We start from the raw sequence: 26,867 nt of genomic DNA, 5'->3' as shown, positions 1-26,867 counted from the left end.
TATTTGGGGGCCATTGCTTTAGACAATACTTTTCCCACTCCGGCACCCAATGAAAATGTGACACTGAGGGCACTTCCTGAGCTGAAAGTTCATTGAGAAATAAAACCAATGGCTCCAGGAAGGGAGCAGGGGAGGCATCAGGTGCTCTTTGTGGCTTTTCAAATCCTCCCCTCGGCTGATATCACAGGGGTTCATTCCCTACACTGAAGGTTTTTTTAACCAGAAATTTTAGTAACTAACTCGTTGAAGGCATCTTCCGCCTTGCTAGCTGTGCTGGCCTGGGAAGGAAATGGGCAGCTTTCTCATGCAGCTCTCTCGGATCCATAGCTGCCCCCTGTGCCTACAAAAATGTAAAGGGTGGATTCAATATTTTTACCAAAATACACTGGAAAAAGCACAGATTCCTTCTTACAAACCAGAGAGAGTTATCATACCGCTTGCCTTCCCTGAAGGATTTTCCATAGGCTTCAGTAGCAAAACTGTTATCTTTATGACCACGAGAAATTGTTCTCAAACTGTGAGGTTATAAGGGTTTTTATTATTTATTATTCTTTATTTATACAGTTTCAACACATTTACATTAATATAGGAAGACTGACTATTTAGCTTAACTGGATGTATAGATATTTCAAAACAGCATTGTATACAGCAACACCCGAGGGCTCCGTTAAATAGGAATGGTTATAAGTCTTGGGTAGTTTCCAATATAAAGCATTTGCTACAGCCTAATTCACTGCAGACAGAGTTTGAATCCAATGTATCCTGGAACCTGAAGACTTATTGTTATTAACCAATTATAAGTGTTTGCATTATATTATAATACAATAGTAAATTGTATATTGTGTGCCTGTGTTACAATAATAATCTAAACAGCAGTAATGCCCCTGCCTGTATATACTAATGCATTTTTATATACAATTATAAAAAAAAATATATAGGAAATTGAAAATAACTCCCCACTATGCCGTTCATAATATTGCCTTCAAGTCACAAGAGCACCTACTAATAAAACTGTGTGATTTTTTTTTTACCCTGGGAACTCAATGGTTTGGGGATGGCAAGTCTACGGCTGGGATGGGCAAAGGGGCAACAAAAGTCTTTTATTCAAAGTCACCAAAAGGCAGCACTAAGGTTTGGCCTGGTGTTCCTCTGATGTTTTGGGTTGAAATAAAAATTTAGACCATTATCACTCTTTACTTCTACAAAAATCTACAAAATTATAGAAAGGCTGGCTTAGCTAATGCTCAGAAAATCATTTTAAAGTATAATTTGAAGGAAAAATGATAAGCTCCTAACAATTCATTTCAGGGAAAACAGTAAAAGTGTAAAGTAAACGCTATAAATAGGGAACATTGGCAGCTGCAGGAATGGGTGCCCTGCAGTGCTAATTATTAAATTGCATAATGAGTGTTATAAGAATTCACGCTACCTTACAATGCACATACAGAAAACCTGCTTGGGCCCTGCCCTACCGCAGATGTTCAACGGCCATTCCCATGGGATGGCTTCATTTTGTAGGTTACCCTCAGAGCTTACAATTGTACCGAAGATCAAGAGTTGAGTTAAAGTCACTTTGTCTTCAGTCTGTGATCCTCCTTCAACACCCGGTGTTACTTGCATGGCAGTTGAAAGGAAATATTCTGGTGCAGAAAAAAAAACAAAAAATCCTTTTTCCTGTTAGCTGCAAATGTCCATAAGCTCATGATTCTTGGTATTTGTTCCCCAAAACCACAAGTCCTGTGTTAAGACCACTGTACACATTCTCAAATGGTTCACTCTTACTCTCCCATTATGTAGTCCAAAGAAAGTCAGTCCTTTGCAAGTCCTACTTTGTCTACAGGGGATCTCCAGCTCTAGGTAGTCCTTCCTACACATATTGGCTTTTGGAGTAGAGGCTTGATGGCTTCCGTATTGGAACACTGATTGCTGACTTAGGCGGTGGAGCACTGGTTACCGATTTAGGAGGCAGGCTGTATCTGACTTCTTTTTCACCGCTCCGGAATGTACAGCAAAGAATTAGCCCTCCAGCAATAAGTACCAATGCTGTGGTCCAGCCAATGTACAGAGCATCACCCAGCTCTCTCTTCTGCGATGAAAGAACAAGAGGATTGTAGAAGTCCCTGATTATCTGATTACCAGTCCAGGATACTGGAATCAGAACCACAATCCCAGAAAGGATGAATGTTATGCCAGCTACCAGAAGTATAATCCCTTTTGTTCTTGCATTATCTCCAACACACACGGTGCATTTCATGCCAATGATGGCGATCATGAAAGAAAGGAATGTCAAGCAGACAGCCACGCACATCAGTGCTCTGCCAGCCTGCAAGTCAGGTGTCAGTGCCAACAGTGAATCATATACCTTGCACTGCATCCTGATGTTGGCTTGCCTGACACAGTTCATCCACAATCCTTCCCACTGTGCCTCAAACACCACAATGTTGTTATCAATGAAGGCAGTCACTCTCCATTGGGGCATGCCGGTGACAGCACAAGTTCCTATCAAGCCAATGCCTCCCAACACCAGACCAACAAGTTGCAAAGCCATATTGTCTTCCCAGATGGAGCTCAGCAGTACAGTGTGTGCAGCAAACTGAAACTCTTACTCTCCGCTGAAGAAAGTGACTAAAACACCTGCGACCAAGTGAAATCCGGCACGGGCTGGTTGGAATTTTATGTGCTCCGCTTTTCAAAAATCAAACACAACTGAAAGTGCTTGTTTATCAGGTCTGACAGCTTTCCCAGCCAATGATATGATAGTCTAAAGAGGTGTGCTTATACCAATATGGATTCTTTACTGTTAGAACTGTAATATTCTTGCCTGGCGTTGCACTAGATCATAACAGCTGACAAGTCAAACAAGTTGTAGAAGAATGCGCAACCATTCTTGCTCCGCTTCACTGAGCAGCAGGCACTTCAGGTAGATGGATGGAATCCAAGAGCTACAGTCTGCAAAAGAGAAATAGGAGTCACACACACACACAGGTCTCCTTGCTTGAGGAAACACATCCACTTGGTGTGACCGGATAACTCCCTTCCTCAAAGCGCAATGCAATAAATATTCCCTGAAAACAATGATATGAAAAGTTGAAATAACCTTTAGAAATATAACCAGCCAAGTTGTTGAAAAGTCAGTGAGGAGTGGGTCTGCATTTAAATTGTGTGTTTCAACTTGATCGCCAAAAAAAATATTGTAACTTTTAGGCACAATGAATTGGATCTGAACTCTACTTACAAACAAGGTGTAGGAGACTTGTAAAATTGCTACCCCTTTTCCCCGGCAGCCCCTTACTGATTTTGAGAGCTAAGGGGTAATTTAGAAGGGAAGTGAGCTCCCTTTCCTGGGTCAAAGTTGCAGATCCAAAGTTTAGCCACTAGATGTCATTTTGTTTAAGTATATAAGCTGAAGACTCCATTTCCTCTGGGTCCATGTCGAGAATCCCACTTGAGCAAGCAGGTTAGGGAGAAGTGGAACCTAGATGAATTTTGGGCCTAGACAGTGTCAGGATATATTCATATGACTCATCTCTTGACCTATGACTTGTGTCATAGATCACATTAGGTGTGATGGATGGTTTAGGGCTTAGCTAGAAGAGCAACCGGAGGCTCCAACAAGGAGATTTAGTGGGATTAGTATCCCAGGTGCACTACTGCTCAGAGTGGGGACAAAGTGTACAAACATAGGGACAAAGAGAGTTCACCTAGGTTCCACTTGTAGAGAAGATCCTGAAAGCTGGGGATGACCCATCATTGAGTATACTGTTGTGTACTGATTGACATTGAAGGGCAAAGCATTGTGTGAACGTATAATTGTGAGTATAGGCCTGACACCTGTGCAACTAATTGATATTGAAGTACTCCTAAATGGATCAAGTGAATTAAGCTGACGCTCATTATTGCTAATTCAACCTCATAGTTGAGGGCTTACACCCGGGAAAGAGAGTCTCATCAGAGGAGATTATTGTTAAAGCAACTGGCTTTTAGAGCCCCAGGTAGCCTTATTTTACCATAGCCTTACAAAGGTATATATATACTATTTAACTTAATCCCTTCACATTATTAAGAGACATGTATATAAATACCTTTTGGTGTTAAGTGACTATTCTCTCCTGATAGATATACTTGTATAAAGAAGGGCAAGTATCTCTTGAGACTAACTCATAAGACTAAGACATAAGACATAAGAAATGCAACATTTACTCCATTTCTGGTGCTACATAAACAACCAATTAGTCTTGAACATTTGCTTGTGTAATGTTTGAAAGCAAATGGTTTTTCCACAGGTGGTATATAAAGCTAGGGACCCCCTTTTCCCTTCCATAAAACTGGCTAAAGTACCAATGATAAAATCTGAGGTGTAACTACAGAGAAACCAGGCCCTGAAACTACTGAGGGGTCAAGGAGGCAAAGGGAGAACACTGGGACGCTGACTGATAAGCAGTTTCAGTATGGTTATGAATAATACTCTTCTTCTGCTCCTCTAGCTTCTCCCTTCATATTGGGCATGCACATTCACTGCAAGCCAGCTCTAAAGCTTGTGTGTTTTGGGGAAAAATAGAACCAGGGGTACCAGTTGAGGTACTTCTATTGCTTAGGATGTTTCTCAGCACACTGATGTTATTAAGCCCACATTTGTGCTACTTACAACCAGTGACAGTTCTGACCCAACAGCTGCCCATTGCCTACAAAACAATGCCATCACAGCAGTGCATCATTTGAGATCTCACTATAATCAAGGGTATCCACATGAGTATCACTCTGGTGGACCCTCCGGTTGCTTTACTAACTACCCTAATAATACAGGTATAGGACCCGTTACCCAGAATGCTCGGGACCAAGGGTATTCTGGATAAGGAGTCTTTCCATAATTTGGATCTCCATACCTTAAGTCTACTAAAAAAAATCAATAATTCAATATTCTGGATAAGGGGTCTTTCCATAATTTGGATCTCCATACCTTAAGTCTACTAAAAAAAATCAATAATTCAATATTCTGGATAAGGGGTCTTTCCATAATTTGGATCTCCATACCTTAAGTCTACTAAAAATATCAATAAACCATTAATTAAACCCAGTAGGATTGTTTTGCATCCATAAGGATTATTTATATCTTAGTTGGGATCAATGACATGGTACTGTTTTATTATTACAGAGAAAAAGGAAATCAGTTTTAAAATTCTGAATTATTTGATTAAAATGGAGTCTATGGGAGACAGGCTTTCCGTAATTCGGAGCTTTCTGGATAATGGGTTTCCGGATAAGGGATCCCACACCACATATATTCACATATATGGGATTGTGAGGTAAAAGAGAAAAATCCTATTTAGATGAATAGAGAACTGTAAAATTGCACTCTTGCCAACTTTAATGAACTTTGTTCCCCCCTATGATATACAGTATATGCCCCCTAGAGTGAACTATAAGAGTATCTAGCCCTCTCTTTACCTAGTCCTACTTTACAGGTCTTCTTCTTGTTCTTGAGGTCTACTGCCTCTCAGCACCACCTACCCCCTCGAGCAAGTACAGTTCAAAAAGCCTGAACCTTGGAATTTCCCTTACTGTCATAGAAACCCCAACCCCCAAGACTCTACAGATCCAGCTCCTGCCTGAAGTTCACCCTTATGCGTGAAAAAAAATATAATACTTCAGAAAAAATGCATTGTCACTTTTTCTGATTGAGTGTAGAAGGGTGTTCATGTTTTCCCTAAGCAAGATGTTTAGGGTTCTTATTACTTAATGAGCTTAAACAGTCTTTCACAATCCATGAAAATAGGTAGAGGCAAGTTTCTATGTCTCCAAGTGATGCTAGATGGTGAACCATAGATATAAACCAGGCTTTCCAGTTTCTATATAATATTATATCTGCTATAAGCATGCCACGTGTTGCCTTCAAGGTATCTCAACCCACACAAATAACATTCCACACACTGTTTACTATAGTTAAGTGCGGAATTTCCAGGTTTAGATCTGGTTGCTAGTTTCGGTGTCCTTAGCAGGTACGACTGTGGGGAAGACAGAAGCATAACTTCATGACCATATGACAGATAGAGGCCAAGGATAGAGTGCTTATTTTTAAAGGACATACACTCATTTCTGTTTTCAATACACAGGTATGGGATCTGTTATCCAGAATGCTTGGGACCTGGGGTTTTCCGGATAAGGGATCTTTCCCTAATTTGGATCTCCATACCTTAAGTCTGCTAAAAACTATTTAAATATTAAATAAACCCAATAGGACTGTTCTGCCCCCAATAAGTGGTAATTATATCTTAGTTGGGATCAAGTACAGGTAATGTTTTATTATTACAGAGAAAAGGGAATCATTTAACCATTAAATAAACCCAATAGGGCTGTTCTGCCCCCAATAAGGGGTAATTATATCTTAGTTGGGATCAAGTACAGGTACTGTTTTATTATTACAGAGAAAAGGGAATCATTTAACCATTAAATAAACCCAATAGGGCTGTTCTGCCCCAATAAGGGGTAATTATATCTTAGTTGGGATCAAGTACAGGTACTGTTTTATTATTACAGAGAAAAGGGAATCATTTAACCATTAAATAAACCCAATAGGGCTGTTCTGCCCCAATAAGTGGTAATTATATCTTAGTTGGGATCAAGTACAGGTACTGTTTTACTATTACAGAGAAAAGGGAATCATTTAACCATTAAATAAACGCAATAGGGCTGTTCTGCCCCCAATAAGGGGTAATTATATCTTAGTTGGGATCAAGTACAGGTACTGTTTTACTATTACAGAGAAAAGGGAATCATTTAACCATTAAATAAACGCAATAGGGCTGTTCTGCCCCAATAAGGGGTAATTATATCTTAGTTGGGATCAAGTACAGGTACTGTTTTATTATTACAGAGAAAAGGGAATCATTTAACCATGAAATAAACCCAATAGGGCTGTTCTGCCCCCAATAAGGGGTAATTATATCTTAGTTGGGATCAAGTACAGGTACTGTTTTATTATTACAGAGAAAAGGGAAATCATTTGTAAAAATTAGAATTATCTGCTTATAATGGAGTCTATGGCAGATGACCTATCTGTAATTCAGAACTTGGATAATGGGTTTCCGGATAAGGGGTCCGATACCTGTACCATGTGGCCTATTGTATGAACAAAGTCTTTTTAGTCTTTTGAAGAGTTTTTGGGTTCAAGTACCGTTTGTGGTCCAACTTTTAACCAGGGCACCAATAACTCATATGAAGGACACAAATATATGAAAATAGGGTGTCTGTTATCCTCCTATGGTAAAAAAAATATATAGGACTAATGATGAGTGAATCTGTCAAAAAAGTAGCAAGTGTCAAAAAAGTTGCACGACAGCCATGTTTCGCAAATTTATAGATTTTTCAAGATTTTTTTTCCAGTTTAGCAAATTTTTGGCCATTTGCCCAAAAAAATTGCGGAACTGTAAAAAAAATTGCAAAACGTGGCTATCGTGCAGCCTCTATGACACTTGCGACTTTTTTGACAGATTCGCTTATCACTAGTCCTAGATATTATTTTAACCATAGGAGGATAACAAAGATGTGACTACCATGCAACTTTTTTGACAGATTTGCTCATCACTAGTCCTAGATATTATTTCCGTTTCCATCAGTGCGCCATTGAGAGATCTCACCAAAGAAGGATGTACTTTTCATGCCAAGAATCATTTGATGCAATCAACTGAGAAATGAGTTCCATAACTACCATGGCTTATGCTGATCCTTCACTAAGAACTGAGCTCATTGTAGATGAAAGTCAAGTGAGATTAGGAGAGATCCTAGTGCAATATAAACCTTATAACACAGCCACACACATTGTTTCATATAAAGCTGAAGTCTAACAACCACAGAAACTAAATATTCCAATGCAGAAAAAGGAAGTTTGACTATTGTCTGCAGATGTGAGCTCTTCCACCCATTCCTCTATAGAGCTCAACTCACAATCATCACAGATCATCAGGCTCTTATCATTATCTTTTGGAATCCAAGAGCAAAAATGTCTGCACAGATTGTAAGAAAGGGCTCACACTTACAAGGATACGACTACCAAATCATTCACAGACCAAGCAAAAGCAACAGTCTTGCTGACATCTCACACCATCCAACTGATCTGAAGGCTCAGTCTGAAGTCTCCCCAAAGTCTTTTGCGTAGGAATCATACTAACTTTATGATAGGCCATGCTGTATCAAAGGCACTTACAACTGACTATTAATTGACAATTAAACTAAACTTTTAACGTGTAATATAAGTATATATTAGTCCAAAGTATTCAATGATAAAAGCCTAAATGGCTAAAGTACCATTTGATCTCACAACCATGGCCCCAATCTATGGGTTACATGTGATTACCAAAACAAAAGCTGAAGCGTAAGAATAATCAAAAGTAAAGTAAATGCAGTAGTGGATTTTTTTAAAAATCATCAATTTAGGACATAAATAGCCTAACCTGTTAAGGCAGAGAATTTACTCATAGATTATGGGGCCGATTTACTAATCCACGAACTGATCGAAAGCGTCCGAATGCGTTTTTTTCGTAATGATCGGTATTTTGCGATTTTTTCGTTGCCGTCGCGACTTTTTCGTAAATTGTTGCATCTTTTTCGTAGCCGTTACGACTTGCGCAAATTTTTCGTAGCCGTTGCGAAAAAAATTGGAAAGGTTTGCCTGTTGTTTACTAGCGTAATGCCTACGAAAAAGTCGCGACAATTCGCGCAAGTCGTAACGGCTATGAAAAAGTCGCGACAATTCACGAAAAAATCGCAAAAAATACGGAAAAGTCACAAAATGTTAGTTTCCAATCCGATTTTTTCCCATTCGGGATTCGGATTTGTGGATTAGTAAATTAGCCTCTATGAGTAAGTGCCCTGCTAGGCACAAAACGCGTTAGACTATTTATGTCCTAAATATTTTTTACTTTTTTTTTTTTTTTAATTAATCCACTGCTGCATTTATTTTTGATTTTCATACTTCAGATTTTGTTTTGGTAATAACATGAACTCAAACTTTCCCCATCGACTCAAATTTCCATATCCTGGATATTTGTAAACTAAAGTCCTTCTCAACTGTCAGAGGAGAATTCTCTCCATCACTCCAAGGACTATTTTGTTCTTAGGGGAACTAAACTTGTAGCTCCTGTGTGTCTTTGTCAATCCATATTCAACATTGCTCATTATGGCCATCTTGGAATTGTAAGCGCAAAATAAAGTTTGGACCAGTGTGTTAAGAATACAATAAAGCACTCTTTTGCATTCCAGTTGGTACCTAACTCTTCCAAGCCTCCACTGGGTATGTCTTTGAGGAAGAATGGAGCATCATTGTACTCCGCCACCCCGGGAAACTGAACAATTGCCTAGTGGAACAGACATATGTTCAGATATTTCTTCCTCACAAAAGGGAGATGGTGGACCTCAGGAAATGAGAAACCATGTTTACCAGTGGTATCGTAGAAGGCCAAGCTGCCCTACATAAAGACTGATTGAAGAGATTGAATCTCTTAAATAAGATAAATCACATATAAGCAAATCTGCTTAATTCCATTCCCTATTAGTTTTGTTGGACTCCGTGTTATATTAATGTTGGAGTTTATGCATGTTGAAACGCAGTAAAGGGGGGGATGATGTAGTATCTGTGTATTTAAGTTACATTGTACCTTTAAAGGAAAACCATACCCCTAAACAATGTAGATCTCTATTAAAAATAATTTTATATTATTTATATATTTTGTTTATTGCATAAAACAGCTTAGGTGTAAGGCTGATGCCACACGTTACACTGCGTATTTTCTAATTCTCTCGGCGGCTGAAAAACGCACAATATCATCATCCATAGAAATAACTTGAAAAGACTCGAAGCAAACCACACAATGCGTAAATACACTAGAAAACGCCTTACCACGGATTTTTCAAGCGTTTCCCGAAATATGCCGTTATTTGCACAGCAAGCTATTCCTATGTATACACAAAGGCAGCTGCTAGACCTAGCGGAAATACGTGGCGTTTTTTGCTATTTCGCACTATTAGCACCATGGCAACAGGATTTGCTACGTCACCAGTACTAGGCTGAAATACGCCATAGTCAGGGGCAGTGTGGCTTGTGCGGCGTTTTTAGGCTGAGAAAATACGCAGCGTAAAAACGCCACGTGTGGCATCAGCCTAAAGCCCTGCATCATCTAAAATTAATTAATGGACAGAGTTCTGCCTTTTACTCCCACACTACTTACAGTTAGAGTTACAGTTAGAGCTGCATTACTTCCTGTCAGCTGATCTCTGAGGGAGCACACAGCCCATCACTAAATGGCGGCTCAAGGGAAAGGATGTAAAAGGGCAATATTTACCAATATATATTCCAGTTTGGCGAAATTCTTTAATAGGTCACTTAAGATAATATAAACTATCTGTTGGTTAAGTAATCATGCTGGGGGTTTAGTTTTCCTATAAAGCAGAAAGGCAGGCTCGGTAAGAAGGCAGGAACAGAGCGTGAGATGAAAAGCATAAGAGAGAAAGCAGAGTAAGGAATGGGAACTATTTAATTAATAAGAATTGGATCTCAACTGCACGCTGTATGTGTAATCTATTCATTAAGCACTCAATAAATGATTGCCCAGCTGAAGCCACTACCTGCACATACACACACACTTCACATGGCTGCCAAAAACGCTTACTGCGTATGCGAGCCAGAAAAAAAGAGGAAAATTCAGCAGAAATCATAAAAATTGGGGGAATGCGGTTGGATGTAGGGAGAAGGGAGGGGGTGCCAAAATTGGGTTGACAGCTAACAGTTATTTAATATTCTTTATTTATACAGTGCCAACACAGTTACAGATAACTTTACAGAGATCATTTCTCATTTACATCAGGTGGTTATCATGTAAAACATATAAATAAATTAACATCGAAACATAGAAAATTCTCCCCATTAAAAATAACATGAAAACAAAACACTGTAAGACTGACTGCATTTAGCTTAACTAAATGGATAGAAAATTCAAAACACACAAGGGCCCCGTTCAATAGGAATGTGGTTAAAAGTCTTGGATAGTTTCCTTTTGAACCATTAATATAAAGCATTTGCTACAGTGTAATTCAGTGAATCCGTACAGCATTCACAATGTATAGCAGGGACCTTTAACTTGGTGATGGGAGTAGTTCAGCAACAGCAAGACAACATACTGATTGGAGAGCTATCTCCTGCCAATGACTATCCATGATTATGGTAGCTGAAAGCTGCTGGGAGCTGCCTTACTATGAATGCTGGGAGATGCGGAATTGTGTACTGGAACCTGAAGACGTAATGCTAATACCCAATAATAAGTTATACACAACTATGTTATACACAATTATAAAAAAAATATAAGGCATCGAAAATGACTCCCACTTCTGGCTTTCCGAAGCAACAAAGTTTTTAACATTGCATTAATAAAAAGGTGTGATTTTTGCCCTGGGGAAGCAATACATTGGGGGCAGCAAGTCTATGGCTGAGATGGGAAAATGGGGAAAAGTCAACAGAGGGCAGCTCCAAGATTAGACCTGATGTTCCTCATCATGTTCATTTGTATCCATTCTTATGTTTTGGGGTTAAAATACAAATGTAGATCTTATCCCTCTGTACTTTTTTGCCTCTTAAAAATGTATTAAAATGCCAAGGGGTGGGCTCTCACTAATACTCATGAAATCATTTTAAAAAGTAATCACCATATCTCCAGCTCACTGTCTCAGATAGACGTCATCAATTCAACCACAGCTCCCAACATGCATTAAGCACGCATACATCCCCCCCCATTATAGATGCTCTGCCCACTGCCATTGTGTAAGCTCACTGGCCATGACAATGGCCAACCTATAGCCACTTAGCTTATTTTGGTTTTTACTATTTTTAATTGCACTTGTCTCGTGAAACATTGATTGCTGATTAATTGCTAGGCAGACAGGGAGGGCCTAGGTGCCCCTGGGCCTGTGGCCCCCTAGTTCTACAACTGAAGCCACTTTTTCTTTCTCTGGCACCCGGTGTTACTTGCACGGCAGCTGAAAGGAAATATTCTGGTGCAGAAAAAAAACAATAAAACCATTCTGTTAGTTACAAATGTCCATAGGCTCATAATTATTGCATCAGCTCCCCAAAAGTACTATCCTTAAATCTTGAACAAAATGAAGTCCTGTGTTATCTCAATCCCTTGATAAGACACTCTGTAGTGACCAATGTTCAGCAATCTCAAATGGCTCACTATCTTACTCTCCCATTCTGCAGTGCAAAGAGTTTCAGTTTCAGTCACAACCAGTCAGTCCTTTGCAATTCCTGCTTTGATCCCAGTTGATCTCTTTGTAGGTTTCAATTGATATCTGTACTAAGTAATCCTTTTAACACATCTTGGCTTTCGTAGAGGCTTGAAGGCTTCTGTAGTGGAACGCTGGTTACTGATTCAGGCGGTGGAACACTGGTTACTGATTCAAGCGGTGGAACATTGGTTACTGATTCAGGCGGTGGAACACTGGTTACTGATTCAGGCGGTGAAACACTGGTTACTGATTCAGGCGGTGGAGCACTGGTTACTGATTCAGGCGGTGGAACACTGGTTACTGATTGAGGTGGCGGAACACTGGTTACTGATTCAGGCGGTGGAGCACTGGTTACTGATTCAGGCGGTGGAACACTGGTTACTGATTCAGGTGGTGGAACACTGGTTACTGATTCAGGCGGCAGGCTGTATCTGACTTCTTTTTTACTGCTCTGGAAGGAACAGCAAAGGATTATCCCTCCAGCAATAAGAACCAATGCTGTTGTCCACCCAATGTACAGTGCTTCGCCCAGTTCTCTCTTCTGAGATGGATGAACAAGGGGATTATAGAAGTCCTGGATGATCCGATAACCGACCCAGGACACTGGAACCAGAACAATTATCCCAGAAAGGATGAATATTATGCCAGCTATCAGAAGTATAAACCCAGTGCAGTTTATGCCAAAGATGGAGATCATGAAAGCAAGGAATGTCAAGCAGATAGCCACACACATCAACATTCTGCCAGCCTCCAAGTCAGGTGGCAGTGCCAACAGTGAATCATATATCTTACATTGCATCCTGATGTTGGCTTGCCTGATGCAGTTCATCCACAATCCTTCCCAGTGTGCCTCAAACACCACAATGTTGCTATCGATGAAGGCAGTCACTCTCCATTGGGGCATGCCGGTGACAGCACAAGTTCCTACAAAGCCAAGGCCTCCCAACACCAGACCAGCAAGTTTCATAGCCATATTGTCTTCCCAGATGGAGCTCAGCAGTACAGGGATTAGTCCTGTGTGTGCAGCAAACTGAAACTCTTACTCTCTGCCGAAGAAAGCGACTCTTAATTCTTAAACACTTGCAACCAAGTGAAACCCAGCACGGGCTGGTTGGAATTTCATGTGCACAGCTTTCCAAAAATCACACATCACTGAAAGATACAGGAGTGCTTGTTTATCAGGTCTGACAGCTTTCCCAGCCAATTATATGAAGGGGTGTGCTTACACCAACAATGTATTCTTTACTGCTAAAACTATAATACACTTTCCTGACGTTTCACTAGAGCATAACAGCTGACAAGACAAACCAGTTGTAGAAGAATGCGCACAAGAAGACTCAGGAGTCACACACACACAGGTCCCCTTGCTTGCAGAAACACCTCCACTTAGGGTGACTTGATAGCTCCCTTCCTTGAAGAACAGCAATAATTATTCCCTATGAAAAGTTAAATTAACCTTCAGAAATATGAACAGAAAAGATATAAAATGTACGGTCTGTGTTTAAGTAGTGGGTTTCACCTTGATGATGACAGTTTTGTGATTTTTTTAATTTTTTATATTTTTTGTTCTGCAACTCTCTAGTTTTCTATAACTTTTAACTGGTTCCTAGAGTCCCTCTTACCCTAATAACCTGCCACTGGTTAGACACATCACACTGTAACTGTATGGGTACCCTGCCTATATTCAGTCAGCCATGGGACCAGGCTTAAAGTAAACAGGGAAACTTCAGTGCAACATAGCCTCCACCATGTGTACATGGCTAGTTTGGAATAAATGGCCTCCTTCACACATCTTGCACATTGCTGTCCTCAAAGTGTTCACTTTTCTGTTAGATGTATATAGACTGAGTCTTGTCCTGAGGAATTAGCCCTCCTATATTGGACTCTCCTAATAAGAGGTTGTTTAGCCCCCCTAATGTATAGTTCTGAGCACTCTTTACCACACAGGACAGCAGAGACCACATCACTTTTCATGTGCTTTGGTGTAGAGTCTTTTGGGTGTACCAACTTCTGTCTCAGGGTGTTGCTTGGTTTGAAAAACACAGGTATGCAAAGTTTGTTTTCCTGATGTTCCAGTCACATATAGAAAGACTATGTTGCTTCGACTCTAGGTTTCTTGTTTTTGTCTGTTGTTGTTTTTTTGGTTTTTTTTTTTGCTTGACCTTGATTTTTCTCTGGGTATCAATAAAGTTCCTTGTATTTCTTTTCTTTAGCCCAGGTATTGATACCATGGGGCTGCGGCAACGTTTAGTCCCTTGGTTAAGACTTCCTTCTCTGTGTCCCTTAAGTCTTACTTACAAACAAGGTATATATACCTTTTAACTTAATCCCTTCTCATTATAGAGAGATATATACCTTTTAACTTAATCCCTTCTCATTATAGAGAGATATGCTTATTAATATTATTTGGTGTCAAGTGACTGTTCCTTAAATGCTGCTTCCTCCGGCTTCCCTCTGCTTCCTCCGGTTACCCTCTGATTCCTCCAGCGCCCCGCTGCTTCCTCCGCTCCCCACTGCTTCACTCCCCTCTGCTTCCTCCAGCTCCCTGCTGATTCCTTGAGCTTTCCCCTGCTTCCTCCGGCTTCCCCTTGCTTTCTCTGGCTCCCCGCTACTTCCTCCAGCTCCCTGCTGCTTCCTCTGGCTTCCCCCGGCTTCCTCCAGTTACCCTCTGCTTTCTACAGCTCCCCGCTGCTTCCTCTGGCTCCCCGCTGCTTCCTCCGGTTACCCTCTGCTTCCTCTGGCTCCCCCCTGCTTCCTCCAGCTCCCCCTGCTTCCTCCAGCTCCCCCTGCTTCCTCCGGCTCCCCGCTGCTTCCTCCAGCTTCCTCCAGCTCCCCGCTGCTTCTTCCGGCTTTCCCCTGCTTTCTCTAGCTTCCCCCTGCTTTCTCTGGCTTTCCCCCTGCTTCCTCCGGCTCCCCGCTGCTTCCTCCGGCTCCCTGCTGCTTCCTCCGGCTTCCCCCTGCTTCCTCCGGTTACCCTCTGCTTCCTCCGGCTCCCCGCTGCTTCCTCTGGCTTCCCCCTGCTTCCTCCGGTTACCCTCTGCTTCCTCCGGTTACCCTCTGCTTCCTCCGGCTCCCCGCTGCTTCACTCCCCTCTGCTTCCTTCCTTGGGGGGCTGTATCCGGCCCTCGGGCCATAGTTTAAGGATGCCTGCATCCAGGGGCGCTTCTGCCATTAGGCGAGTTGAGAAACTCGCCTCAGGCGGCAGAAGCGCCCCAGTTACCAGGAGCGGCAAAAAGCCGCTCCTGGTAACTTTAAGAGCCGAATTTCTGGTTTTTAAACCGGAAATTCGGCTCTTCTACTGCAGAGAGCGCAATTGCGCTCTCTGCACTAGCGATCTCACGATTTATTAGTTGTGGAATAGAACACAGTAGAGTTTCCTCCACCTTATGTTACTATTACTAGCAACTGAAACAAAGGCAACTCCCTGTCTCACCACAGAAACAAGATACTAGCCTTGCTACAATTGCACTCAGGAAGGCTGACAAAAAGTATATCGTCAGATATAGTAGCAGTAAGCCAAGGAAAAGTAAATGCTGATGACTACAAATATCTCTCTAAGCCCACAAACATAAGATTTAGTTAACATGATTGTGTGTAGGGAGCCCTAGGGTTCATGTACATATGGATGCTATTGGATAGCAGGTAGGGTGACCACTTCCTGTCACACTTTGATAGGGTGCTGGGAGAGGACTGGCACTTCCTCTTTGGCTTCCTGTTCCTGATATACAGGGAGGGTGTTGCTGGGAGCCTGGAAGAGGAGGAATAATAGTGAGTGAGTGTAGGACAGGCCAGAACGGGGGTGAGTGAGTGTAGGACAGGCCAGACCGGGGGTGAGTGAGTGTAGGACTGGCCAGACCGGGGGTGAGTGAGTGTAGGACTGGCCAGACTGGGGGTGAGTGAGTGTAGGACTGGCCAGTCCGGGGGTGAGTAAGTGTAGGACTGGCCAGACCGGGGGTGAGTAAGTGTAGGAATGGCCAGACCGGGGGTGAGTGAGTGTAGGACAGGCCAGACCGGGGGTGAGTGAGCGTAGGACTGGCCAGACCGGGGGTGAGTAAGTGTAGGAATGGCCAGACCGGGGGTGAGTAAGTGTAGGAATGGCCAGACCGGGGGTGAGTAAGTGTAGGAATGGCCAGACCGGGGGTGAGTAAGTGTAGGACTGGCCAGACCGGGGGTGAGTGAGTGTAGGACAGGCCAGACCGGGGGTGAGTGAGTGTAGGACTGGCCAGACCGGGGGTGAGTGAGTGTAGGACTGGCCAGACCGGGGGTGAGTGAGTGTAGGACAGGCCAGACCGGGGGTGAGTGAGTGTAGGACTGGCCAGACCGGGGGTGAGTGAGTGTAGGGCAGGCCAGACCGGGGGTGAGTGAGTGTAGGGCAGGCCAGACCGGGGGTGAGTGAGTGTAGGACAGGCCAGACCGGGGGTGAGTGAGTGTAGGACTGGCCAGACCGGGGGTGAGTGAGTGTAGGACTGGCCAGACCGGGGGTGAGTGAGTGTAGGAATGGCCAGACCGGGGGTGAGTGAGTGTAGGACTGGCCAGACCGGGGGTGAGTGAGTGTAGGACAGGCCAGACCGGGGGTGAGTGAGTGTAGGACAGGCCAGACCGGGGGTGAGTGAGTGTAGGACAGGCCAGACCGGGGGTGAGTGAGTGTAGGACAGGCCAGACCGGGGGTGAGTGAGTGTAGGACTGGCCAGACCGGGGGTGAGTGAGTGTAGGAATGGCCAGACCGGGGGTGAGTGAGTGTAGGACTGGCCAGACCGGGGGTGAGTGAGTGTAGGAATGGCCAGACCGGGGGTGAGTGAGTGTAGGACTGGCCAGACCGGGGGTGAGTGAGTGTAGGAATGGCCAGACCGGGGGTGAGTGAGTGTAGGACTGGCCAGACCGGGGGTGAGTGAGTGTAGGACAGGCCAGACCGGGGGTGAGTGAGTGTAGGACTGGCCAGACCGGGGGTGAGTGAGTGTAGGACTGGCCAGACCGGGGGTGAGTGAGTGTAGGACTGGCCAGACCAGGGGTGAGTGAGTGTAGGACTGGCCAGACCGGGGGGTGAGTGAGTGTAGGACTGGCCAGACCGGGGGTGAGTGAGTGTAGGACTGGCCAGACCAGGGGTGACTGTGACATAGTTGGCCAGCTTGTATATATTGCAATATATGCAGGCCCGGATTTGTGGCGAGGCCACAAAGGCCCGGGCCTAGGGCGGCAAATACACAGGGGCGGCATGCCACCCCGCCGCAAGCAAATGTTAACATTTTGCTCCCATACGGAGCAATGGGGACATCTCCCCACTGCTCCGTATGGGAGTTCTAAGTTAGGCGCTTGCGCATGCGCATTAGCGATAGGGGTTGTTCGCGCATGCGCAAGTTAGGCACATGCGCATTCGCGTTTATGCGGCGGGGGTGGGGGGGCGCCGAATGGGGGCGGCCTTGGGGCGCCCCAAGTAGAAATCCGGCCCTGAATATATGGGCAAACAATTCCTATTTTGATTTAATGGGAGGGTATTTTTAATACCTTAAACTAAGGAACAGTAAGCCCTGTAGAATACAAACTGCCAGAATCTGACAATGGCAGATGTCCCTTCCCTGGAGGATCCTTCTTTTGCTTTGAAATTTCTAAACTAGAATTTTTAAAGCTGTTTTTTGTGCAACAATTCAAAGAAGTCCCAGTTTCTGCATCTTTTCCCGCATGGACTTTTTCATTTAAGATGTTTTAGTAAATGCCAGACACTCGTGGAAACAAGTTTATTCGAATTTTAAAATAAAAAAAAAATTAGAAATGTTAGAGTTTTAGTAAATCTGTTCCTTACAGCCAATGGCCCCTAACACTGTGGTAAATAATAAATAACTGCAGTTTTATTGCTAGCTAAGCAAACCTTGTAACATTCATGCCTCAGACATTCCTGCTGGGTGTATCTAGACTAGACCCTTTATAAAACATTCCTGCCGCAGGGAGGAACCCTGCCATGTGAAATAAATGCTTTTTGTTGCTTAAAGGAGACATTTTATATAAAGTTCCTATTCAGCTATAATATTCATCCTCCCTCAAAATGTGAAATGATGCAGAAAAGATATTTTGAAGCCAAATGAAACATGGGAGTGTCCTTCAGTCTCCCACAGGAAGTGGTCACAGCACTGACTGACAGGCTTTACTCAGCAGCAGGGAAACCCCTGTGGCATTGCTAAGCCCCACCCACTCTATGCATATTCACTGCATTTTAAAGGAACAGTAACACCAAAAAAGTAAAGAGTTTTAAAGTAAAAGAAATATAATGCACTGTTGCCCTGCACTGGTAAAACTGGGGTGTTTGCTACAGTAACTCTACTATAATTTATATAATAAGCTGCTGTGTAGCCACGGGGGCAGCCATTCAAGCTGGAAAAAAGGCACAGGTTACATAGCAGATAACAGATAAGTTCTGTAGAATACAATGGTGTTTTATCTGTTATCTGCTATGTGCCTGTGCCTTTTCTCTTTGAATGGCTGCCCCCATGGCTACACAGCTGCACATATTTTCTTATATAAACCACAGTAGTGTTTCTGAGGCAAACACCCCAGTTGTACCAGTGCAGAGCAGCAGTACATTATATTGGAATTTCTTTTATACACTTGAATTTTTTGGTGTTACTGTTCCTTTAAGTAGCTGAGTTTGTGTCATTGAAGTCTATCAGGGCTCAGAGCCACATACTGAAGAGTCTAAACCGGAAGCTGGCACAAGGTCTGGGTAGAGCACAGTTTTCAAGCAGTTATGGACATATTTGAACCCAAAGGTATTAAAATAAAAGCACTTCCTTCTATTTTTACATTATTTTACATGGTTTAGTGCATTGTAAAAATGTATGGTATAAAGCAATATTGTATCCCAGGAGCAATGCATTTGGCTGAGACATTTAGATGTAGATGTATTAGACATGGATACAACCCAGCCCAGGAATTATAGCAATATGTAATAAGTAGCTAAGATTCACTGCTGGTAAGGGCAAGCATATATCAGAGCCTAGCAGCCACCCAGCCCAGGGACCCACATTCATTAGGGCTCATACTGACGAGCGTTCCTGTGTGAGTATGGGTGCATTAGGAAGAACAGGATGCGTTCCTTCCTGCGCTTCCCTGCAGTGGAAATCATTGAAGTGCACCGCAGGGTAACGCAGAAAAGAAACGTTTGTCAGGATGTTTCTTTATGTATTTATAAACGCATGCTGAGTGCAAAAAAATGCATATATTGCGTTTATATGCATTATATGCGTTTTTGCCACTTCAAAATGCAACCCTCTACTGATTTCTGAACTCGCATCAAGCACAAGAACATGCCTGTTGCATTTTAAAAAAAAATGTGATGAAACGCAAAGTAAACCACAACTCTGAACGCACATGAGTACAACCTTGCAGAAAATTGTGTGTTTTTTGAAGGAAAAAAAAAGCCCAGGGATACTAGGTAAGTGTTTAGAATCACTGTGGGGTTTTCTAGTGTATTTACGCATTGTGTGGTTTGCTTCGAGTCTTTTCAAGTTATTTCTATGGATGATGATATCGTGCGTTTTTCAGCCGCCGAGAGAATTAGAAAATACGCAGCGTAAAAACGCCACGTGTGGCATCAGCCTTAAGTCTATGTAATGCTCTTTTTTGCTTAAGGCAGTTTCTCAGCACACTCAGCTTTATATAGTTACCAGGGCATTAGTTACAACCAGTGACAGTTCTTACTCAACACCTGCCCAACCCCTCAAAACAATGCCATCCCGATGGGATCTCACTATACCGAGCCTATCCACTTGTGACACTCTGGTGGACCCTCTAGTTGCTCTACTAACTATCCTAATCCTATCAAGCTTCCCTTATCAAGGCTGAATTAGAGCTTGCCACCGTCCAACAGAGGGGAAATTCAAAGGTCTCTATTCACTTGCATGGGATTTTTAGGGCAAAGACATATGAGGGTTGATTCACTAAAGTGCGTTAATTTTTATCACATGCTTTTTTGCGTTAAAATAGACTTTAAAAAAATTAACACTCGATTCACTATAGTATTACCGCGTGCGTTAAGTCGCATATCGCATGCGTTAATTTTAACGCAGGCGTTAATTTGCACGCAGAAATGAATACTAACGCATGATTCACAAACACTTAGACGTGCTAAATTTCGCTGTGCGAAAATTAACACCTACTTGAGGCAGGCGGTAATTATAGAAAAGTACAGTTAATGAGCTTTTGGCAACACAATATGGACTTTGCAGTGGGATTTATTCAAGTCTGTGTTGTCCCCAGAGTGATGCAGCCGCCAGTTTGCAGGGAAATGGGCATTTTCAGTACAGTAATTTTCCAAACGTATTGGCATGTATGGCTAACATGGCGTGCGTTTTTTCGCACGCGGCAACTATTTATACCCGGTGCATTGATTAGCGCTTGTTCCGTCAAATACCGCACGAAAATAGTCTTCGTGACTAAAATAACGCTAGCAATATCGCATGTAAATTAACGCAAGTATGCTTTTAGTGAATCGTGCATTAAGACGCGAAAAATTAGACGCGATAAAAATTTGAACGCATGCTATAAATAACGCATGTTTTAACACACTTTAGTGAATCAGCCCTATGGTGCGAATAGTTGCCACGACTTTTTAAAAAGTTGCAGAGACTGATCTGTGCAGTGCAAAACTCGCAAGCAATTAGTCGCAGAGACTCCTGTTCTACACTATGGTAAAAAAGTTGCCGCGATTAGTCGCCGCAACTGATTTAATTAAAAGTTGCAGCAACTAATAGCCCTTAGAGGTGAAAAATCCTATTTAGATGAATAGAGAACTGTAAAATTGCACTATTGCAAACTGTGGTGAGCTCTGTTTACAGATCTTCCTCTCATTCTGAGATCTCCTGCCTCAGGCTCCTCAGCACTATCTACCCCTCCCCACCAGAGTCCAAAAAGGCTGAACCTTGGAATTTCCTTTACTGTCAAGTCACCCCCCTCCAACGCACTACAGATCCAGCCCCTGCCGGAAGTTCACCCTTATGGGTAAACACCTATTTTTCCTAAGCAAGGAGTAGAAAAAAATATATACTCCAGAATAAAGGTACACTTTACCTTAACAAGGTATTTAGAATGTTTCCCATTATGTAATGAGCTTAAATAGTCTTTTACAACCCATAAAATTAGGTAGAGGCAAATTCCTATGTCTCCAAATGATACTGGACTGAAAACCATAGATATAATTCTGGCTTTCCAGTTTCTCTATCATGGTTTATCCGCAATGCCACGTGTCGCCTTGTTTCTTCCAGGTATCTCATCCCACACCTATAACATTCCATACATTGTTTACTGTAATTAATTTAGTGTGGAATTTTCAGGTTGAGATCTGGTTGCTAGTTTTGGTGCTCTCACTACGAAAATCTGCTGGGAAGATAGAAGTCTCGTTTCAAGACCTTATAAAAACACAAGGCCATAGACAGAATGCTTTAATAAAGGCCATATAACGCCAAGGTCATTTCTATTGTCCTCACATTTTACACATTTTTATTTCTTATAATACATTTCTAAGTCCATTTGACATGTTTGTATGCAGTTCATCTTTTTAGGGTGAAGACACGCGGAGCTACTAGTAGCAACTACTTGCCATGGCTACAAAAATAGACAATCCTGATGATTTACTGATAATTGTCTCTACATGTGTTTTAGCAGAGGCAATTCTCAGTATTGTCTATGGCAGAGGATTTTCTGGCGTTTAGTAGCTGTGAAAAAGTAACTGCTACTAGTAGCTCAGTGTGTCTTCACCCTTAGTCTTTTGAATAGTTTTTGGGTTCAAGCACCATTTGTGGTCCATCTTTTGACAAGGGCACCAATAAAAATAGGGTGTCTTTCATTGTACTATGGTTAAGAAAAAATCTAGGACACAAAATGTTGAACCCTGGTAATGGGGGTTTATAGGAGCACAAATAAGCACTCAAATTTTACTATAACTGACTTCAACTTGGGCCTCGCCATCTAGTAGGTTTGAGACCCTATGCTTTAGACACTCTCACTAGGGTAAGCCCCACTTGCACTGTACCCTTTGTGCCGGCCAAAATTCTTTGCCCTGGGAAGGAAATGGGCATCACTATGTACACAAGAAGCTATTCTCAAACTGTAAGATCACTAAGGTTGTAATTATTTATTATTCTTTATTTATACAGTTCCAACACATTTACAGACAACTTAACAGAGATAATTTCTTTCCCATTCTCTTTCACATCAGTCCCTGCCACAGTGATGGTTACCATAAAAAAAAAAACATTACATTTACATAGAAATATAGGAAATTTCCCCCCCTTCCAAAAAACATAACATGATTGTAAGACTGACTGTATTTATCTTAACTGGATGTCTAGATATTTCAAAACAGTATTGTATACATGAACACGCAAGGGCTCCATTCAGTAGGAATGTGGTGATACGTCTTGGATAGTTTCCTTTTAATTAATCAATATAAAGCATTTGTAAAGAAAACATGTCAATCTGGACAACATTTAAAATGTAAAACAGTTACCTTTAAAGGGATACTGTCATTAGAACTGCTTTCAGGTAACCTATTGTTTCTCCTACTCCCATGTAACTGGAGGAGTCCCAAGCCGGACTTGGATTCTTATTTTAAAGGACTGCTCTATTTTTTTTAAAACAATACCCTCCTCCGTAAGCTGTATTTGCTGCTGTCCTTATATCTGTTGATGGATAATGTCTCAGCTGAGACCAAAAATATGGTAGCTCTGACACACCTAAGATCAGAAATAGTATGACTGTTTATGCTGTATACACTGTGTTTCAGGAAGAATAGTAAAAGTATAAACTCTATTAACAGAGAACATTGGCAGCTGCAGTAATGGGTGCCTTGAAGTATTTATTATTGAATGACATAATGAGTTATATAAGCATGTACATTTATACATAGAGCCTGCTTAAGCCCTGCCCTGCCGCAGATATTCATTGGCCATTCCCATGTGATGGCTTGATTTTGTAGGTTACCCTCAGAGCTTACAATTGTACTGAAGATCAAGAGTTGAGTTAAAGCCGCTCAGTGGTGTAACTATTCAGGGGGCAGTGGGTGCAGTTGCACCCTGGCCCACTCCCCCAGTAGAAGCCGTCAAAGGTGATGTGTACACTACAAGAAAATCTAACAGAGTGGACATCTGGCACATTTCCCGGTGTGAGGGGGGGAAACTGGGGGTGCTCGGATGCAGTTCTTGCACGGGGGCCCATGGTGCCCCAGTAATGTCAGTGAAGCCACTTTTTCTTCTACAGTCAATCTTCCTCCGACACCATTGTCACTTGCACGTCAATATAACCCAATAAAATCCTTCTAAATTCTGTTAGTTACAAATGTTCATAAGCTAATGATTCTTGGCATCTGCTCCACCAAACCACAAGTACAATCCCTAAATCTCGCACAAACTTAAGTCCTGTATTATTTCAGTCCCTTAATAGGACACAATAAAGTCACTCTACAGTGGCCAATGTTCACAGTCTTTGAAAGGCTCCATATTTTACTCTCCCATTCTGCAGTCAAAGGGCTTCAGTTGTCAGAACCGAAATAAACTGCTTGGATAGCAGTGGGTTAAATGATTCTGCTGTGTTAGTTCAGGTGAAGCAGTTGTACTTCTGGTACATTTATTATAACAAGGCAGGTAAGACTGGCCTGCTCCTTACTTGCTCTCAGCTTAGGCAGGAGGTGGAAAACAGGAACAGGACAGTAAATCATAAGACAAATGGCAAAAGAGTAGGAATGCCCTTAACCAAAATGTCCACACAAGCAGAGGTCACTACAAGAACCATGTCAGTCCTTTGCAATATTTACTTGCAGTGGATCTCTTTGCAGGTGGCCACTGATATCTGTGCCAAGTAGCCCTTTCTACACATATTGGCTTTTGGAGTAGAGGCTTGATGGCTTCCGTATTGGAACACTGATGGCTGATTTAGGCGGTGGAGCACTGGTTACTGATTTAGGAGGCAGGCTGTATTTGACTTCTTTTTCACCGCTGCGGAAGGAACAGCAAAGGATTAGCCCTCCAATAATTAGAAGCAATGCTGTGGTCCACCCAATGTACAGCGCATCACCCAGTTCTCTCTTCTGCGATGAAAGAACAAGAGGATTGTAGAAGTCCCTGATTATCCGATTACCAGTCCAGGATACTGGAATCAGAACCACAATCCCAGAAATGATGAATGTTATGCCAGCTACCAGAAGTATAATCCCTTTTGTTCTTGTATTATCTCCAGCACATACGGTGCATTTCATGCCAATGACGGCGATAATGAAAGCAAGGAATGTCAAGCATATAGCCACACACATCAGTGCTCTGCCAGCCTGCAAGTCAGGTGTCAGTGCCAACAGTGAATCATATACCTTGCATTGCATCCTGATGTTGGCTTGCCTGATGCAGTTCATCCACAATCCTTCCCACTGTGCCTCAAACACCACAATGTTGTTATCGATGAAGGCAGTCACTCTCCATTGGGGCATGCCGGTGACAGCACAAGTTCCTATCAAGCCAAGGCCTCCCAACACCAGACCAACAAGTTGCAAAACCATATTGTCTTCCCGGATGGAGCTCAGCAGTACAGGGATCAGTCCTGTATGTGCAGCAAACTGAACTCTTACTCTCCGCTGAAGAAAGTGACTCTTAGTTCTTAAACACCTGCGACCAAGTGAAACCCAGTAAAGGCTGGTTGGAATTTTATGTTCTTTGCTTTCCAAAATTCAAATTCCACTGAAAGATGCAGGGGTGCTTGTTTATCAGGTCTGACAGCTTTCCCAGCCAATGATATGTCTAAAGAGGTGTGCTTATACCACCATGGATTCTTTACTGCTAGAACTGTAATATATTTGCCTGGCATTGCACTAGATCATAACAGCTGACAGGTTGAGCAAGTTCTAGAAGAATGTGCACAATTTTTACTTTGCTTTACTGAGCAGAAGGCACTTCAGGTAGATGGATGGAATCCAAGAGCTACAGTCTGCAAAAGAGAAACAGGAGAGAGTGCTCAGGAGTGACACACACACAGGTCTCCTTGCTTGAGTCAACACCTCCACTTAGGGCAGGGGTCCTCAAACTTTTGTAACCATGAGCAACATTCAAATGTAAAAAGAGTTGGGGAGCAGCATAAACATTAAATATGTTCCTGGGGGTGCCAAATAAGGCTGTGATTGGCTGTTTGGTAGCTCCTATGTGGACTGGGAGCCTACAGGAGACTCTGTTTGACAGTACAACTAGTTTTATGCCTCTAAAACTTGCCTCCTAACCAGAAATTCAAAAATAAGCCCCTGCTTTGAGGTCACTGGGAGCAACATCCAAGGGGTTGGTGAGCAACATGTTGCTCAGGAACCACTGTTTGGGGATCACTGACATAGTTTGACCTGATAGCTTCTTTCCTCGAAACACAGCAATAACTATTCCCTGAAAAACAATGATGAAAAGTTAAAATAACCTTCAGAAATATGACCAGCAAGGTTGCAAAATGTACAATTCAGTGAGTGGGTCTGCATTTAAATAGTGGGTTTGGGTAAATGAGTGAGCTTATCCTGTTAGAATAATCATGGCTGCTCCCACTGATGTATAAGAGAAATAATGTTCTTTATACAGAATAAGCTATGTCATTATGTTTTACAGAACATTTAGGTAAAATGGAGTGAATGTGAACCCTAGTTACAAAAAAGGTATATATAAACCTTTTAAATTCATTCCTTTTCATTATATAAAGACACGCAGAATTCATTTTAGTAACTTTCTTAAAAGCCATCCAACCCTTTCTCAAAACTATCTAATGTATCTGCCAATACAACAACCTCAGGAGAGAGTTCCACAACTTCACAGCTCTTAGTTTCTGCATCTTAACATGGAACCTCTTTTTCTCTAACCGGAATGTCTGCTGGAAGGAGCTGCTGGTGCATAAAGCACCTGAGAGTTTATTGTACGGTCCCCTTTGTATATTTAAACAAACCAATCATATCCCCCCATAAATGCTTTTTATGTGAATACAACCCCAACTTACCCAACCTCTCTTCATAACTAAGACCATCCATTCCCTTTACCAGCTTAGTAGCTCTTTTTGGACTTTCTCTATTTCATTTAGATCCTTTTTAATGACTGAAGTCTAAAATTGCTCTGTGTATTCTAGATGGGGTCTGACCTGTGCTTTGTAAAGAGTGAGTAGGACCCTCTTCTCTAGTTAATCTATACCCATTTTAATACAAGCCAGTACGTTGCTGGCCCTTTTTGCTGCAGACTGGCTTTGCTTCCACAGCTAAGCTTATTATCCACAAGTACCCCAACCTCTGTTAAGGATGTGTCTAACTTAATCCCATTCAGAGTATAAGTGGCTGGGTATTTCTACTTCCCAAATGCATAACCTTAGCATAAAGCCAATATTGTGCCTCAAATTTTACCATAACTGACTTCAACTTGGGCCTCGCCATTTAGTAGTTTTGGCACCCTATCCTTTAGACAACACCCTCACCGGGGGGTACCTGTTCTTTTGCACTGGGAAGGAAATGAACATCACTATGTACACAAGAAGCTATTCATGAAGGTTGTAATTATTATTCTTTATTTAAAAAGTTCCAAAACATTTACAGACAACTTAACAGAGATAAT

General features: G+C 42.3%; 3 protein-coding genes across 4 annotated transcripts; all 3 read right to left on the bottom strand.

Annotated features, from left to right (window-relative positions):
• Positions 1-518: 518 nt before the first annotated feature.
• Positions 519-2,816, bottom strand: cldn8.4 (claudin 8, gene 4). 2 transcript variants are annotated; one of them, XM_031895692.1, is made up of 2 exons: positions 1,615-2,816; positions 519-1,584 (listed from the first exon to the last, which is right to left on the bottom strand). In XM_031895692.1, exon 1 carries the CDS (start codon positions 2,546-2,548, stop codon positions 1,868-1,870), a length of 681 nt encoding a protein of 226 aa, XP_031751552.1. In that variant the 5' UTR covers positions 2,549-2,816; the 3' UTR covers positions 519-1,584; positions 1,615-1,867. The 2 variants fall into 2 exon arrangements, with proteins under 2 accessions (XP_031751552.1, NP_001120297.1); NM_001126825.1 differs by having other exon boundaries at positions 519-2,578.
• A 7,956-nt stretch (positions 2,817-10,772) lies between these two features.
• cldn8.3 (claudin 8, gene 3) lies at positions 10,773-13,436 on the bottom strand. Its single transcript, XM_002938438.5, has one exon. It carries the CDS (start codon positions 13,244-13,246, stop codon positions 12,326-12,328), a length of 921 nt encoding a protein of 306 aa, XP_002938484.1. The 5' UTR covers positions 13,247-13,436; the 3' UTR covers positions 10,773-12,325.
• Positions 13,437-22,369: 8,933 nt separating this feature from the next.
• cldn8.2 (claudin 8, gene 2) lies at positions 22,370-24,951 on the bottom strand. Its single transcript, XM_004912158.4, has one exon. The coding sequence runs from the start codon at positions 24,803-24,805 to the stop codon at positions 24,125-24,127; it is 681 nt and encodes a 226-aa protein (XP_004912215.1). The 5' UTR covers positions 24,806-24,951; the 3' UTR covers positions 22,370-24,124.
• Between the last annotated feature and the right edge of the window lie 1,916 nt (positions 24,952-26,867).

This window comes from Xenopus tropicalis, chromosome 2, assembly GCF_000004195.4.
Source record: "Xenopus tropicalis strain Nigerian chromosome 2, UCB_Xtro_10.0, whole genome shotgun sequence".
NCBI lineage: Eukaryota > Metazoa > Chordata > Amphibia > Anura > Pipidae > Xenopus > Xenopus tropicalis.
Note: the sequence above shows the minus strand (reverse complement) of the source record. Positions and strands in the feature narration are given on the sequence as shown.